The 18,425-nt window shown below is 33.4% G+C and overlaps 1 protein-coding gene across 2 annotated transcripts in view; it reads right to left on the bottom strand.

Annotated features, from left to right (window-relative positions):
• Window positions 1-9,111: 9,111 nt before the first annotated feature.
• The window catches only part of RSBN1L (round spermatid basic protein 1 like), a 63,802-nt gene continuing 54,488 nt past the window's right edge, over window positions 9,112-18,425 (bottom strand). For both annotated transcript variants that reach the window (XM_033088895.1, XM_033088894.1), the window contains 3 exons: window positions 18,199-18,366; window positions 10,402-10,510; window positions 9,112-10,320 (listed from right to left, as the gene is read on the bottom strand). In XM_033088895.1, coding sequence (XP_032944786.1) covers window positions 9,676-10,320; window positions 10,402-10,510; window positions 18,199-18,366 — 922 coding nt within the window. In that variant the 3' untranslated portion in view covers window positions 9,112-9,675. The remainder of the gene's footprint in view (window positions 10,321-10,401; window positions 10,511-18,198; window positions 18,367-18,425) is intronic.

Genomic DNA, 18,425 nt, shown 5'->3' on the forward strand with positions numbered 1-18,425 from the left:
GTATTATCTAAGGGAAAAGAAAAAGAAGGGACAGCCCATAGGTAGTCAGGCCAGGAGTCAGCAAAATTTTTCTGTGAAGGGCTATATAGTACATATTTTAAGCTTTCTGTCGCAACTACTCAGCTCAGGTCTTGTGGCAAGAAAGCAGCCATAGACCATGGCTATGATCCAATAAAGCTTTATGGACAATGAAATATAAATTACATATAATTTCCACATATGAAAATATTCTTTTGATTTTTGTTTCAACCATTTAAAACTCACCTTACAGTCCATACAAAAACAAAAAAATATCCATATAAGGGTGGTGGGCAGTAGCTTGCTGAACCATGAGCTAGGTCATAAAACAAGCAAAAACAAATTCTGTATGAGATTGCTAAAAGGAAAAGTGGGACAAATTGGGTAAGAATTGTATGTAAAAGGTAACAGAATAACCAACCTGTATACATGTGAGGATCAATCATTTGTAATAGTATCTGGAAGGTTCCTAGAAAGTAGACCTTTTTTCTTCCTTAATTTGGTATGTGCCACACTAAACAACTTGAAGCAGCACAGTAAATTATTGATGTGTGCCTCCCTGTGACACCAATTCAGATGTGTTCTTCCCCACACCACCAAGAAATTAACTCAGTTCTGACACTACGTATATACCAGGAGACAGCATCACATTCTCAGGCTAAGGGTTCTGTCCCAGAAGACTAATTCCCACCCCAAACTTCAGATGATAATGGCACATCCAGGTTGTCACCTGTGCTCTAACTGGCTATAGATCTGGAGGTTCCGATGACCTCTTCCTCAAGTTAATTTGCTCGAGTATCGCACAGAACTCAGAGAAACATTTTACTTACTAGATTACCAGTTTATTATAAAAGGATGTAACTTGGGGACAGCTACATGGAAGAGATGCACAGGGCAAGGTATGGGGAAAGGGGCATGGAGCTTCCTTGCTCTAGATGACCACTCTTCTCCCATCTTGTGTCCACCACCTTGGAAGGTCTCCGAACCCTGTCCTTTAGGGATTTTATAGAGGCTTGATTTAGTCATTGGTAAAAATCATCGGCCACTGGTGACTGAACTCAATCTCTAGCCCCTCTACCTTAGGGGGTGAAGGAAGGTACTGAAAAGTTACAATCCTTTAATAACACGGTTGGTTCCCCTAGCAACCAGCCCCATCCTTAGGTTACCAAGGAGCTTTCCAAGTCACCTCATTAACATAAGCTCAAAAGACACCTGTATCAAACTTATCACTTAGGCAATTCCAAGGGTGTTAAATTCCTGTGCCAAGAATGGGAATGAAGACCAGATATATTTCTTATTATAAATCAATTTCACAGCCTCAGTAATTGGAATATATTTAAAACATTAAGTAATGAAAGACATAAAAGATAGGAATCATGCTCACAGATATAAAAAGCAAAACTAACAGAATATACATAAACAATTAGCATTGTAGAAAAATGCCTTCCTAGGTTTGTTTTCAGTTATACTTCCTTTATAATACAGGGATGTTTACTAACAGTGTGAAAAGAACTAACACTGCCTTAAGAAAGAACCTTGCAAAATGAACGTTTCTTAGTGAAGCCATTATTTTTCAGGACAGCATGGACAAGAAGTAACTTAATCTGGTTTGGGCAAAAATTCTGAATAAAAGCAACTTGTGAACAAAACAACTTTATAAGGCTTGAAAATATGAAAAGTAGAAAATAGCAGATAGCTAAAGCTTAATTTTAAGTTTTACAAAATATATTGCTTACAAATAGGGTCATCTGCTTTCCACTTTGCTTTTTCACAGTGCACCAAATAAGCAGAGGAACTGATGTTGACTAATGAACACAAGCGGTGGCCAAAAAAGGAGAGGAAACCATAACACCATTTTTCATATAGGGGCAAGCATATTACCATGTACCTGTGTCATCAAGAAAAGTAGTTATTTCTCTTAGGAAAATTATCAGAGTCTTTTTAGTATTACAAGACAAGACACAAATTACCAAAGGAGTTTCCTTTAATCTTGATTGGTTATGTTTGCACAGTAAACATCACTCTTTAAGTGTTCTTATAATTCATGGCATAGACAGTGAAGGTACACAGGAATTATAGAATGTTTAGAGCCAAGAAAGAAAAAACCCTCATTATAATGATGAAGAACTAAAGACTAGATAAATGAAATTAGCCTGTGGTCATCGATAAATGGAGACGTTTAACTCCAAATGCTATTTCCACAAATAGATTTCCTACTGAAGAAAAACGAAAATAGAAAGCACCTACAAAAGATACCAGTTATCAAATGATACACACTTGATTAAAAGTTTTATGAGGGATCTACGTTACATATGAAATGTTTTATTCTCGTTTTGCTTGCCCTGAATTCAAGTTAGCTAAATCATACTGGAATCTTATACCACAAAACAAATTTACTGCCACTATCATCTATACACTATGAATTTATAATTTGCTTGTATCAGGAAAAGGCAGTATGTGACATGATTTTGAATTGCTAGCCCTGCAATAGTGAACTAGGAAGAAGTTAGGTATTGGTGTCCTCCTACCTCCACCGTACCTCACCTTGACCACTTGATGAAACTTTTTCCTCTTCCCAGATGCCTATCCTTTGCCCAAAATTTGAGAGAATACATAGGGGAGAAGTGTGGAAGAGGTGAAATGATTAGGGTGAGCCAGCACGTAGCTCTCTATTTTTACTCTCTTAATTCCTGGATCAGAAGCTGACATTTGTAGTGTCTATGATATACCAAGCAATGTGCTAAGTAAACATTTGGCATGTTCTGTCATTTAATTTTCGCCACCAATTAACAATAGGTATTACCTCCCACTTTACAGATGAGAAATACAGACTAAACTATTTTCTCAATATCATGTAAGTGGAATGTTCCCCTTTAATGACCCACAGCTGTACTGCTACAAATGCCCTCAGCCTAACACTCCAGTGAAGTAGCTTTACAGGAAGATGTCTGAAAAGGTGCCACCTTTATGTCCTTGTACCAATCCTACAACAGAATAGATACTACAGATTAAAACCACTACGTTATCATCTTGTTTCAATATTTTTAATTCATGTTGTTTATATCAATAGGGAGAACCATATAAGCTTAATCAATACCTATCTGTTAACTAGATAACCACTTTATCTTGCCAAATAAGATTTAGGAATAAACTCTGCTTCAGATTATGAGAAATTAAGGTGCTTCTTATATATTTGCCATTTTAATCACATTAGGTATAAATTTTATTCTTAATTTGTAATCATTTTCAGTGCATCTCTAGTAGAAGGGAAAAAAAGTTGGGTAAGTTATACAGGTTTATTTTTACAATACTTACTATCTACATATTGCCTAATGGGCCTAGATGTCAAATAGGTATCTTCTTAAACTTTATCCATAATAAGGCTGAAGTAAGTACAAAATAGAAATTGTTTCTTTATAGTGCCTACTGATCTAATTTTTTAAATTACAAAAACCTACATGATTTTCCTACCCCCAATGAAGTTCAAGTTCATCTTTTGTTCCTTCAAATATTTACTGAACACCAAGTGTACTATATATTAGATTTGGGGGATACAAAGGGATAAAGAAAATCTGTAACGTCTGGCTCATGGTTTAGCTAGAACCCAACATGTACTTAACATGTATGGTAAATGATGTGAACAAAGCGACACAAGCAGAGGGAAGAATTGGCTCTATACCAGTTGCGGGGTGAGGGGACAGTTTGAAATTATCGGTAAAAGATACACAGAAGAGATCATGTTTAACTGGAGTTTTGAAAAACGATTTCTCTATGTTGTATTGCAGGCAGAGATTTCCCCAGCAAAGGCAAAGAATTTTAAAAGTGCACAAACAGAATGGCAAGTACTGCCATCTGGTAAAGCCAAAAACTGGGCACATCAAATGGAGAGATTGTGGTAGATGAGGCTGAAAAGAAGGGGCTGGATCATGAATGCTCTTCAGTGCTGTGCTGAGCATTGGGCCTTTTCTGCGGGAACGGAGCCACAGAGTATTTCCAAGCAGAAGAATAACAATCATATCTGTTTGAGGAAGGTTAGTCTAGTGGTAACATAAAGAATGGATTGAGGTGACAGATGGTACTAGACTTACTACTCTGGTAATCAGTTTGTAAGATACATAAATGTTGAGTCACTGTTGTACACCTGAAACTAATACATGTCAACTATAAATTTAAAAAAAAAAAAAGAATGGATTGCAATGCAGGCAAGGGCAGAGGACTGCAGGCAGCCTAAAACATTGTAGCCTTTCTTAAAAGTCCAAGTGAGATGAACATCTACAATGACCAAACATCTGTAATAGTAGACAAATTATAAACATTTCTGGGGTCAACAAAATCGCATGATACAGGGGAAAAGGATAAATCAGGTGACTATCAGATGACTGTAGAGATAGTGATGCCATAACCAGCTCAGGAGAAAAAGGAACAGCTAATGCTTGGGGGGAAGAGAGAATCTGGATTTGATTACAAGGATCATTAGAGCTTAAGTGAGAAATCAAGGCTGACTGAAGTCATGGGGGTGATAAAGACAATTCAGGGACCCAGTGTAGACCTAAAGGAAAAGAACCATGGAGACTGCTTTAAACAGTGGTGGACAGGCAAAAGAAGCCATCCAAAAAAATGGAAAAACAACAAAAAAGAACAGATAGGTCTTGGGTATTAAGAAGTAAAAGCACTTGTTAAGAAATGCAGCCCCTGGATTTGGCACTCAAATGGTGACCTTTGAGAGAAACATTTCAGCTGAGTGATTAAATTTGAGGATTAAATGTAATTGTAGTGAAATGAGGAAGTGAAGGCAGACTGAGATTTCTAAACTCTGTCAGTCGGGAAGAGATGGAACAAGAGCATAAACAAAAGCCAAACTTGAGAGAAGTGGTTTTTTTTAAATACAGACCTGAGATTTTTTACATAAAAATCTGGCTCAGTTAAAAACAAAATTCCAAGAAAAGAAAAAACTTGAGGGGAGATCAAACTGTCTTTCTAAATAAAATTATGAACCCTTTATTACTCAAAATATTTGCAACTATATTGACTTGACTCTGAGTCTTACTTAGTAGTCATCAGTAGTACAACAGCAATGAGTTTTAGAGGAAAGTGTAAAGACATAACATTTTAAAATCATGGAGGCATAAATTCTAAATTTCAAAATGTGTAGAATGTCTCATATTTTAATAGTGCAGTTCTTGGAAGGCACTATTATAATAGTAATAAAACATACAACTAGTAAATTTTACCTTCAATTTCTAGTTAACATGAATTCTATTTGCCCATATTTTGTTCTCAGCTCATTCACATTCCCTAATTGGGTATGAAGTCCTGGAGGGGAAGATAAGCTGAAATGCAAGATGTTTTCCTCTTCTTTTCCCTGCTGTTCCATTAGATATGATTTACAATGCCTGTAAACTTAAAAAGGAAAGACATTTCTGCTTTTACGCTCCATGTCCTTGACATTCTAAAAAGAGATCATTTCCATCTGCAATGTGCAGTTACAGGAAGAACTGAACAAAAAAGGCAGGACAGAAATAAAGGGACTTATATACCTCTCATGAATTGTTCTCTTAATTATCTACCTGAGGTATACTGTCGCTGCCAAACATATCAAACATAACTCTCATGAAAAAGCACATTCTAAAACCAGTAAAATTTTGTTTACAAATCAAAGTAGTTATATCAGATGGAAGAAAGATTAAGAGCTATTCTACAACTGTGAAGACCTAAAATCCTTCATGTCATTTTTTATACCAGCTTGAAAGTTATTTTGAAAACAGTGGAACTTTTGTCCTCCCCCCGAGACAGAAACAGTCCTGTCTACAAGGAAAAGGTGACTTACCACGCCGACCCAGCACGCACACCTTACTAGTGACCTTGTTTAAAGCAATCCTCAATATTCTCTGTTGGCATGGCAACTTTTGATAATTAGTTAAGAAAAAAAGCTTTTCAGATTGGAATCACTTTCAAGACCTTATGGTTTCTGTTGAAGACGAGAAACAAGAACTTTTAAAGATGACAAGATGAAAAATAAATGTCAAATATAAGAAAATAATTACAAAACAAAGGTTAAAAATATTATCAATTTTAGTACTTATTGAAAGGTGGAAGACAAGGAAAATTCCTCTCATCTTCAAAAACAAATCTTGCACGCTTGCTAAATGTAAAATGAATTTTGAGATATTTGCTTTACATGACAAAAAATACTGAATGCAAATTTATGAAAATAGTGCCAATCTGTTATTTACAAAAATGCTTACCTGCGATGTGTTTGAGGGAAAAAAAAGCTTTCACTCAGGAACACTTCACACTCAGTGAAGACTTAACCCAAGAAATACAATCTTTCTTACCCCCCCCAAAGTTATAGGATGGATTAAAAATGAATATATGTGGAAACAAACATAGTATTTCCAAATATCTTACACACATGCGCGCACACAGAGTGTTGTGCTAGGTCAGCCTAATCTTTATTGAAGGTCAACAGCCTTAGTGACAAGATAATGAATATGGCTTTTGTAAAGTTTTCAACTAATTATCACAAATGCTTAATTCTTTTGGTAGCTATCCAGCTAACCTGAGTATGGCATATGTATTACTTAGATAGCTAAAAGGGTATGAACAAAAGTAAAAAAAAAAAAAAAAAAAAAAAACACTGTAGCTGACACCACTGAGGTGCCTTAGCTTTTTGTAAAGGTCTGCGTATCAATTTAATTTACATAACTGTTTATTCTATGTAATATAAGATTATATAGAAACTGTATCTTAGGTTCTTTATTGTTCTGGTCCAAGAAATTGGAAATAACAGCAAAAAACTTGTGTTCAGATAAGGAACTGGAATGTACTAACTAGAAAACCATTAATACAATGCAATACTGAAATAGAAATTATTTGGGTGTAACAAAGGTAGTCAACAAGTTCTCAGATTGCATCTGAAGAGGATTTTTAAATTATACCCCGTAAGACAAGAAACACAGCATTATTCAAGGTGACAAGGCTGCATCTTGAAATATGAACTCATTTATATTTCACCTTGAGACAGAGAGAGATGTATGCATTTTACAAAACAAATTTTCAAAAGATGGAAAAGTTTGATTATAGGTTATATTGGCAACTATACCTAAAAGAAACCACTATTGATGTTTTTCATATATCTTTAAAAATTTAAGGCTCATATTTTGGAGGGATACCCTAAAGACATTTTTTTACAGTATGATCTCATGTATCTATGTGTATGCTACTGGAAAATTGTTAACTGAAACAAATCTTGTTAAAATATCACCCTCCAATTAAAAAAAGAAAACTAGAAACACATCCCCTCCTATTTTTCAATACTGGTTTAGAACTTTCGTCTCCCAAAAATGTAGGTGCAAATACATAAATTTAGCTTAAAAGAAAAGATTCAAATGGTGAGGCGTAGGATAAGACAGTAACATATAAAACAAAGTCTCTATTTACATTATCATGATTTATACCTTCCTTATCCCATGAAAATTCCTATGTTGCAAATACAGTGATTTCCTACAAACCATCAAGATTTCCTACAATATTTGTCTACCCTTCTAAACTGGAGGCGAGAAATGACATTACCACAGTTTATTTTTTCTGGTGAAATCCCTCTTCTTACCATTTTCCCGAAAATAAGACCTAGCCGGATAATCAGCTCTAATGCATCTTTTGGAGCAAAAATTAATATAAGACCCAGTATTATATATTATATTTATTATATTATATTTATTATATAAGACCCGGTCTTATAGTAAATATTCACAGTTTGTCTTTCCTATAGTAACAGGAAAAATCCTGTTTCCCTATAGTAAAATAAGACCGGGTCTTATATGAATTTTTGCTCCAAAAGACGCATTAGAGCTGATTGTCCGGCTAGGTCTTATTTTCAGGGAAACACGATAAGCGGCTTGTCCTTAACCAGAAAGACAAGCAGTTTTATGGGTCCCAGAAATGAGACTGTAACAACCATTGAAGTGGGAACAGCAACTCTAGTCCAAATGGCAGCACAAAGAATCCCAGTTGAAAGTCATCAACCAAAAGTGTAAGCCCAGAAAAAAAACAAAGACAAATAAAACAGATCCGCAATGAGCAGAGTTCCTTATATCACAGCATACATTAAAGACATTTGTTTGACTTTCAATTACAGTAGTGGAAGCACTCTGAAATAGTGCTGAAGTCCATCATCGAAGAGATGTTTTAATCATCTTTAGCTAGGCACTAACAATCCTGTTTCCTACCCCAATTTTACTTTCTAGAGCTTCTTTTGAAAAAGAAGTACAGTTAACCCTTGAATAAGGGTTTGAACTATGCAGGTCCACTTACAAAGATTTTTTTCAATTGACCAATGCAGTTCAAGCCCGCACTGTTCAAGGGTCAACCTTATTAGGGTAGGGAGAGGGATCCTTAGAAAGATGAGGTAACATGTCTTATTTTGTTAGATATATCTCTGTATATGGCAGTTGAGTCATTGCCCTTATTTTAAGATTTTTATATTTGCCATATTTTCCTCCTGTTCTGCAAGAAAAATGTAAAAGGATTTTAACTGCTCACAACTAAACTTTCTGTAACTAAAGATTTTTACTCAGCTACTTAGTATTAAGTATAGCATAGGTGCCTGTTAATAAGAAAATTTTCTCAACTTCTTATTCCATACGCTACGAAGAAAATGTGTGTTAGGGCTACGTAATCTGGACACAAAACTTCATTAATTAGAAGGATTAGATATCACTAACAGACCTCGTTTCTCCCAACTTTACAAAATGATTTCTATTACCTAAACTGCTTTCTTAATGTTGAATATAAATATTTTAAAATGTACTTCAGGGAGTAGGGCTAGAAGTTTCACATATTCATCTTATTCAGCAATTTAAGAAGTTATATAAAATATGATATACATGTATATTCCCATACATACACACACATATATAAATATGCTTTCATAACTGAATCTTGGTTTTAAAAATGCTTGCAATGTGGGGAATTTAAATATTCACTGATTTGGATATGTACATTTGCGCTCCTTTACCACTCTAAATGGATATACCAGCAGACACATAATAGATCAAATAAATGATTTAACTGAATTGTCAGTTTGTCTTTTTGCAGACCCAACAAAAAAACATTTATTATGAACCTTTATTAAGTGGCTCACATTTCAGTATAAATCAACACTAAAAATTTTTTAAAGCTATTTACACTACAGTGCTGACACATTTAAAATGAAAAAAAAAAAGGTATAAATAAGCTCTATGGAAAAGCCTTAAATTGTCAAAAAAGAATTCTGGCTCATATTACAAAATATATATATGTGTTACATACATATATATATATACACATACACACACACACACGCATATACAACATGTGTGTGTATATGTATGTAACATATATATATATGTATGTTAATGTCAGCTCTATTCTAAAACCTACAACTCCAACTCAAATGACTGTTTAAAGACTGTTTAAACCTGCAACGTTTACAGTGCATCTGGCCCTAAGTGCTTTGATACTTCACAGTTATGGACAGGCACTGAGGAATGTTACAAAGCTACATAAACTTATTCTGTAACAGACTTAGGAGCAAGTCCTTGGCTTGCTTTCAGAATTCATGAATCTTTATTACATTATTAAGTTTTTAAAAAAGGATTTTAAATGGTATGTACAAATTTAGCACAAAATGTCATCATCTTTTCTATCTTGATTTGAATGTGCTGAACTATGTTGCCTTGTATCAACTAGACTTATGAGACTTCCAGGGCACAATTCTTCCTTTAAGTCTTTGTTGCTATTTTCAAATTTGGAGTCCACGTGGTCAATCTTAAATTCTGTAAATTGAACATGATCCAATTTTGCTTTAACATTCTTGCCATCCACATTATTCGGTGCTCTAGTCTTTTCAGGAACATAAACATTCACAGGTTCTTCACTGATTCTAACAGATGCAGGAGGTTCATGTTTAATCTGCTGTACTTCATATTTAGAATGCAGTTTGTCTGAAAAAACAGACTCCAAGGAGGTTTTGCTTACAGCACAAATCATGTTGTCAGTGTGAGGTCCAAGAACTGATGACACAGAATCTTGTGATGTGCCCGTTTCATGAGTAGCTGTGTTCTGAACAGTGGCCTCCTCTGAGTGGTATAACTTGAGCCGAACATGCCATGCTAAACTGCATACAGCTGAGACTGTCTTGAACTGATGAACAACATTCCTTGGAATAAAATAAATGTCATTATCATACAGCTGAATCCTGGCATAGCGAATGCCTTCCCTCCTCAGTTGATTAAGTTTTGCGTCATCAACCCATTGGACACACTAAAAAAAGAAACAAGGAATACCAATAAGTCTTTTCCACAATAAAAATTAAACTGAAGACAATAACAGTTTAAAATATACCTGGGACAGTGGAGGTTCATGTAAATCTAACTGCATTCGTTGAACTACTTCTAAGAAATCTTCAGCATGAAAACAAATCACATCTTTGGTTATTCGTGGTTGATCAGGCCTAAAAAAGAAAGAACATGAGATAAGGAAGAATCTGTCATTAGTAAGTCATTCTGTTAAGTCTTATTAAATTCAAAGCAAAAACAGTTTATAGTCAAACCAAAGTAATGTTTTAGAAATAAGGTTAAATTGTAATTAGAAGACCACTTTACATATTTAAACAAAGGGATAATGCCATGAGTTTAGACCTAAACAGATAAAAACTCACCTAATTTTATTATAGTTATGTGGTAACCATATTTTGAAAAATTAAAATAATTTGAATTGCTTAATTACGCAAATAAAAAAACTAAGTGTTCTATTTTAAAGTTAAGATCAATACTTTGACAAATTAAGTTCTAAAGTTGAAAATACTACATAAAAATTACAGTTAAATAGAGGGGAAGGGAATACTTTCTTTCAATAAAGACATATAACTGCAATGATACCTAAATCCCCTGAGTAATGCTTAATAAATGAAGAGACATTCATTTAAAAAGTACTAATAAAATAAACTGGCACCATTCTATTTGCTGGGATTAATAGAAAAGTTATAATAAAATAAACCGTTACCACTCTATTTGCTTGTCTTTAAATACATTCTAAAAAATCCCCAAATTCTTCAATTAATTAGGAATACACAAATATATTTTTACAGAAGATGCTCAAAAATGGATTTCGTAATGAAATTCCAAGCAACTAAATACAAAAGAAAAAAAAAACATCCAAGGCAAAATCATAATTTTTAAAAACCAGTGATAAAGGGAAAAATCTAAAATTCATGCATCACTATACAGAGAAGGAAGGATGAGAATGATCGCAGGCTTCTCATCAGAGACAATGCAAGCCAGGAGAGAACAGACTATCTTTAAAGTATTGGAAGAAAAAGTCAATCTAGAGTTCTACATCCACCACCAATACCTTTCAAAAATGTGAATTAAAAGCATTTTCAGACAAAGAAAAGCTGAGAGAATCTGTCACCAGAAGACCAGTACAACAAAAAATATTAAAGGAATTTCTTTAGACTGAAGGAAAATGAAATTGAGATGAAAATGATGATCTATTCAAAGGATTGTAGAGCACAAGTAATAGTAAACATGAAAGGTATTTTATTCTCATTTTAAAAGTCTCTTTAAAAATAATTCCTTATAGCTAAAGTAGCATATGGGAGGGAGGGTTACAACATATGTTAAGTAAATGTAGGACAACAATTAGCACAAAGGCCAGAAATGGGGTGGGGGGGATAAATGGCAGTATACTATTAAAGGTTCTTACACATTACATAAAGAGGTATACTATTATTTGAAGGTAGACTGTGATAACTTTAGAGCAATCACTAATAAGCAAATAGTGGCAATATAACGGAATGCTAAAAAAGAGGGAAAAAGGAAAAAATAATGTAAGAGGCTAATGGGGGAAAGTAACATGGTAAATATAAATCCAAATTTACTGACGGACCACTTATATATAAGTGATCTAAATATTCTAGTTGAAATACAAAACTTATCACTGGAATTTAAAAAAAAAAACAAGACTCAAAGCAAGATATGGTTATTTACATGAAACAATAATACAGACACAAGTGAAAAGACTTAGAATGGAAAAAGATGTAACATGCAAACACTAAAATCATAAGAAAGCTAGAATGACTATAGTAAACATCAAACAAAGTAGATTTCAAAACAAAGGATATTATGCCAAGAATAAAAGTGTATTTTATAATGATAAAGAGGTCAATTCATCAAGAAGAAGAAATTCTAAATGTGTAGTTACCTAGTAACAGAGCTTCAAAATATATGAACAATGTTTAAAACATGCTAAATGAAAGAAGCTAATTCCAAAAGACTACATAACATTCCATTTATATGAAATATCTCGAATAGACAAATATAAAGAGACAAAAAGTAGACTGACAGTTGCCTAGTGCTGAAGAGGATGCAGGACCACAGAGTAATAGCTAAAAACTCCAATCCATAAACAAGGTGTATCTCTTTCTGAGGTGATGAAAATACCCTATAATTGTGGTGATGGTTGTACAACTCTGAATAAACTAAAAACCACTGAATTATATACACTTTAAGTGGGTGAACTGTTTGTTACATGAATTACATCTCAATAAAGCTGTTACCAAAGAAAAATCCACGGAGGAAAAAAAAAAACTAGCAAAAATGAAAGGAGAAACAATCAAATCCAGTATTACAGTTGGATATAAAGAACATAGCAGACTTGCACTGTACTATCAAGAAAGTTGGCTTCATTGGCATTAGTAGAGCACGATAACCCCAACAGCAGCGGAATATACATCGTTTTAAGTGCAGACAGAACATTAATCAAGATCGTCCATAAAACCAACCCCAGGAAATTAAGAGAGTACTTATACAGAGCATGTTCTCTGACCACAAGGGAATTAAACTGGAAATCAAAAACACCCCCAAAAAACCTGGAAAAAATTCTCAAATATTGAAAAGTAAACATTCTTCTCAATAATCCACCATTTAAAAAAACAAAACACGAAACAGGAAAACAAAAATTCTAAACTGTATAATAATGAAAACAGTATCAACGTTTGTGGAATATAGCTAATGCAGTACTTAGAAATTTAGTTTTAAATACTGTATCATAAAAGAAGAAAGGTCTCAAATCAATAATCTAAGCTAGAAAGAGAAGAGTTAAGTTCTTCCCTTAAAATAAGAGCAGAAATAATGAAATAGAAACCAGAAAAATAAAATCAATGAAATAAATGGCTGATTTGTTGAAAAGATCAATAAAATTAGTAAAGTCTGTCAAGACACAAAAATCACAAAAATATAAACACAAAAATCAGTAATATTGACATTGAATTAGCACTATTTAGTGTGTGATCATAAATATTATCACGTGTTATATCACATATATACATATATATACCATATACAATCATGTATAAAATGTATATTTCATATATGCACACATATCTCTCTTGGTTATTCCATATTGTTATATATGTATGTAATCAAAATACAGATATGGTATATATGATAATACACAAAAACCAAGAGGAGTTTTAATTCCAGGAACAGATGGAATTATGGAATTACAGGTCCTATGGTTAAGTGTATGTTTAATTTTATAAGAAAGTGCCAAACTTTTCTGTTTCCAGAGTAGTGTATGCAAGTTCTGGTTAATCCACATCTTCACTAGCTTTTGGTATGGTCTTTTAAAAAATTATTATTAGGGTGGCCGGATGGCTCAGTTGGTTAGAGCGCGAGCTCTTAACAACAAGGTTGCCGGTTTGATTCCCTCATGGGATGGTGGGCTGCGTCTAAGATTGAAAACGGCGACTGGACTTGGAGCTGAGCTGCGCCCTCCACAACTAGACTGAAGGACAACGACTTGGAGCTGATAGGCCCTGGAGAAACACACTGTTCCCCAATAGTCCCCAGTAAAAAAAATTTTTTTTAATTATTATTATTAGCAATTTTAGCGGGTATGTGGTGCTCTCTCACTGTGGTTTTAATTTGCATTTCCCTCACAGTAAAATTATATTGAACAACTTTTAATGTGCTTATTTATTGGCCATTTGTGTATTTTTTGTAAAATGTCTATTCAAATATTTTGCCCAAATGTAATTGGACTGTTGTCTTATTCTTGAATTGTAAGAGTTCTTTATATAAATTTGGATACATTATACACATATGCACATGCACGTACATCTCAAATATTTTCTCCTAGTCTGTAGCCTGCCTTTTTATTATCTTAATGGTATCATTTTCTTCTATGGTACAAGAAATTTTTGCCTAATGCTAAATTTCGTCCGATGTTTTCTTCTACAAATTTTATGTTTTAATGGTTATATTTAGTTCTATGATCCATTTTAATTATTCTGTATGGTGTGAACTAAGAGTCAAGGTTTGTTGTTTCTAATTTTTGTTTCTGTTTATGGACACCCTGTTGTTCCAGCACCATTTTTTAAAAAGACTCCTTTCCTCACTGAATTATCTTGACACTGTCACTGAAAATCAATGATGGGTCTATTTCTAGATACTATTCTGTTCCATTAATCTTAAAGTTTATGTTTATACCAATACCACCCTCTGTTAATTACTGTTGCTTCAAAGTAAGCTTTAAAATGACAGGCAGTACAGTATAAATCCTCCACAATTGTTTTGGGGTTTTTTTCCCCAAGACTGTTTGCCTATCGTAGGGTCTTTGTATTTCTATAAGAAAACGTAGTTGGATTTTGAATGGGATAGAGATGATTTATAGATCATTTGGGAAAGAACTGACATAATAATATAGACTTCCAGTCTAGAAACAAGGTGTATTTCTACATTTATGTAAATCTTTAATTTTTTCATTAGTGTTTAATAGTTTTCAGTATGTTACATATTTTCAAAATTTCTCTCTATTTCAGTTTTCTTATGCTATGTCTTATGTAAGTGGCATCATTTTTTTCTATTACATTTTCCAAGTGTTTATTGATAATATATAGAAATACAATTGACTTTTCCATATTGTCTTACCCTGAGACTTTTAATATTTCTAGTACTTCTTTTGTAGACTTAAAATTTTCTCTGTACACAATTATTTTGCCTTACTCTAACACCCTGTAATTCCATTTCTATGTATTTACTGAAATGAAATGAAATCATATGTTCACACAAAGGCTTGTAAGTGAATGTTCATAACAGCTTTATTCATAAAAACCCAAAACTGAAATGTCTATCATCATGTGAATGAATTGTGATGTATCCATACAATGACATACCACTCAGCAACAAGAAGGAATGAACTACTAACACATGTGACAACACAGATAAATCTCAAAAAACATGCTGAGAAAGAAGTCAGGCAACATGTATGATGGTATTCACATGAGATCTGAGACTAAGCAATACTAATCTATGAAGCCAAAAAAAAAACCACACAACAGATTAATAGATGTCTGGACCTGGGGTAAGGAAGGGGATTAATTACCAAAAGTATGGGAGAAACAAAATGTTCTATTACCGTGTTTCCCCGAAAATAAGACCTATCCAGACCATCAGCTCTAATGCATCTTTTGGAGCAAAAATTAACATAAGACCCGGTCTTATTCCAGTCTTATATCAAAATAAGACCGGGTCTTACATAATATAATAATACCTGGTCTTATATTAATTTCTGCTCCAAAAGATGCATTAGAGCTGATGGTCTGGCTAGGTCTTATTTTCAGGGAAACACGGTACCTTAGTTATGGTAGAGGTAACATGGCCATATACAGTTGTCAAAACACATCAAACTGTATACATATAATAGGTGTTTGTCACTGAAAGTAACTTACACTTCAATGGTTGATTGTTTTTAAAAAAACTGGATTTCAAAGAAGCAACCTCAAATATATAAATCTGTATGAATCCTTCATAATACCAAAAACGTGCTATGATTTGATCAATACTTCACAAACCTATCTAACTGAAGATTTCTATGAAGTCTAAATCCCAGTTGTTTTACTTCAAACTGGTGCTAAGCCTGGCTAGAAGATAATACTCAAATCCCTAATATCCCCTTGAGAAAAAGCAGAATTCAAAACACTAAGGAGAAAATAAAGCATCAACTTCCTTAGGATAGCTTAATTTAACACCAAGGAATAATAATAAAGGGATCATAAACCATGTTTTGCATCAGAGCCATAAAGCCCTCTGATAGAACTAACAAAATTTTCTTGCTTTAGTAATTAAAGCAGCATTGATAAAGGAAGCAAACTGTATTTTATAATAATGGGGAAACTCATAGCTAGCGATATCTCATTTCAAAATCTGTCTCAAGAATATTCTTAAATTTGGCCACCTAACATTATTAGCTGTTTGGGAATAGTCCCTGTCTCTATGAAATTGCTAGCCACAAAAGTGTTTTTTAATCAATAAATATTTACTGGGAACTATGATGGGCCCCTGATGGACAAGACACAATTTCTTATCTCAAATCATACATAAGAAGGAGAAGAGAACATATACCAACAATAATTTAAAGAAGCTTAGAAGAGATTTAAACAAAGTGCTAAGGCCATGAAGCAGGAACATTTATCTAAAAGAAAGTAGGTAAATGCGGCTAACTTTATTGAACACTATAAATCAGATTTCACCCTAAGTATATCTTGATGCCACTCCTAACTCCTTTGTACCAAACATTCAAGAGAAACTTCAATAATTTGAAATGAGTTTGTAATGATTTCCAGAGATAAATTAGCCTTTACTCTTTGACAAAATTGGTGTTTTACATCAGATAATAGGAAGAGCATGGAAACTATGTAACAATAACCACAGATGTTTGAAAATTACCATTTAACTAAAACAAAATTCAGGTATAAATTTTTGAATTATAAACTATTTATACTGTTTTCCTAAGGATCTCTTAGGGTAAAGTTAGTTCAGTACTAGCTCCTTTGCATGTCTGAAATTGATAGTTTCATTTATGTTAAGAAAGAAGGTCAGTTTACACTGGCCTCTCCACTCAGTATTAGTTTATAAAATATTTTTTAAATAATTTATAAAATATTAAAAACAATTTATAATAAATTTTCCCTTCTGAACAAAAGGGTCAATTCTATATATTAGTAGCCCTTGAAAATAAAATTTCCTCATGTACAAAATACAGGTTATATTTTTCATAAAATCTTAGAGAACTGCAATATTAACATTTTATATTTTCAGAATTAAAGTTTGTTTTTACTTAGAAAATGTTCTTGCATGTTTAATATTTAATTCCACTGCTTTAATAAGTAAAATAGCATATTCCAACTTAAGTTTCATACTCCAACAATACTCAGTTTGAAACAAAAGCCTAACTGAGCACTCATCTTACTGTATTAATATAGCTTTGCTATGTTTTTTATCAATTTAATAAATGGAAAACTTCTGAATGTATGGAATAATACCTTTAGTATATTAAAGAGAATTGTCTTTTTTTTTTAATCTATGAAAAGATTCAAAGTGAAATTTGCAAGTGAAGCTGGGAAAAAAAATAATATACCGTGTTTCCCCGAAAATAAGACCTAGCCGGACAATCAGCTCTAATGCGTTTTTTGGAGCAAAAATTAATATAAGACCCGGTCTTATTTTACTATAACATAAGAGCGGGTATAACATAACATAACATAAAAATATAATACTGGGTCTTATATTAATTTTTGCTCCAAAAGACGCATTAGAGCTGATTGTCCGGCTAGGTCTTATTTTTGGGGAAACAGGGTAGTAAGGTGAAAAAACACTAAATAGATACCAAACCTTAGTAGGGAGCAGCAAAGTAGAACAGTAGAAAGAGAAAACACAAGAGTCTGGAGTCAAATCTGAAATCAGACTCAGCTCTACCATTTATTAACTATAGAACTATGATGATTTTATTTAACAACCCTGATCCTCAGTTTCTTTGTGTGATAAATATGGGCCTAAAAGTAGAGGAGAAAATTAAATGAACATTTGTAAATGGGCGTACAGTAAGCATCAAGTGAGTCTTAGTTTTTCTTGTTTTCACCTCTAGTCACTTAGAAAATGAAATTATTTGTCAAACCCAAAAGCTAAAATTAGATTCTAGAAATTGAAAATCTTCTTTAGTGCAGTGATACAGTCACAATATTCAAATACAGGGAAAAATAAGACTTTTTCCCCCACAGTAAGAATTACTGAAACTTCCCAAGAAAAAACGTAGAGGCTAAGAAAAACTTTCATTAAAGTAGCAGTAGTTAATATATACCACTCTCCACAGTGCACAGCCTTCAACACTCCAACAGCAGCTGTAGTCTGTCGTTCGAAACCTTGTCCTATATGATCTGCATGAGCTCTTGTCCTGTCTTCAAAGAGCATCTCACGGGGCTCACTAGTTCGAGGTAGGTACTGCAGGTTTTTTATTTCATTGGTAGTTCTGTTTAAAAAAATTACATTTATGTTTTATATATGTTTTATAGAAGTATCGCGCACTAA

The sequence above is a fragment of the Rhinolophus ferrumequinum genome, chromosome 20 (assembly GCF_004115265.2).
Source record: "Rhinolophus ferrumequinum isolate MPI-CBG mRhiFer1 chromosome 20, mRhiFer1_v1.p, whole genome shotgun sequence".
NCBI classification, from domain to species: Eukaryota; Metazoa; Chordata; class Mammalia; order Chiroptera; family Rhinolophidae; genus Rhinolophus; species Rhinolophus ferrumequinum.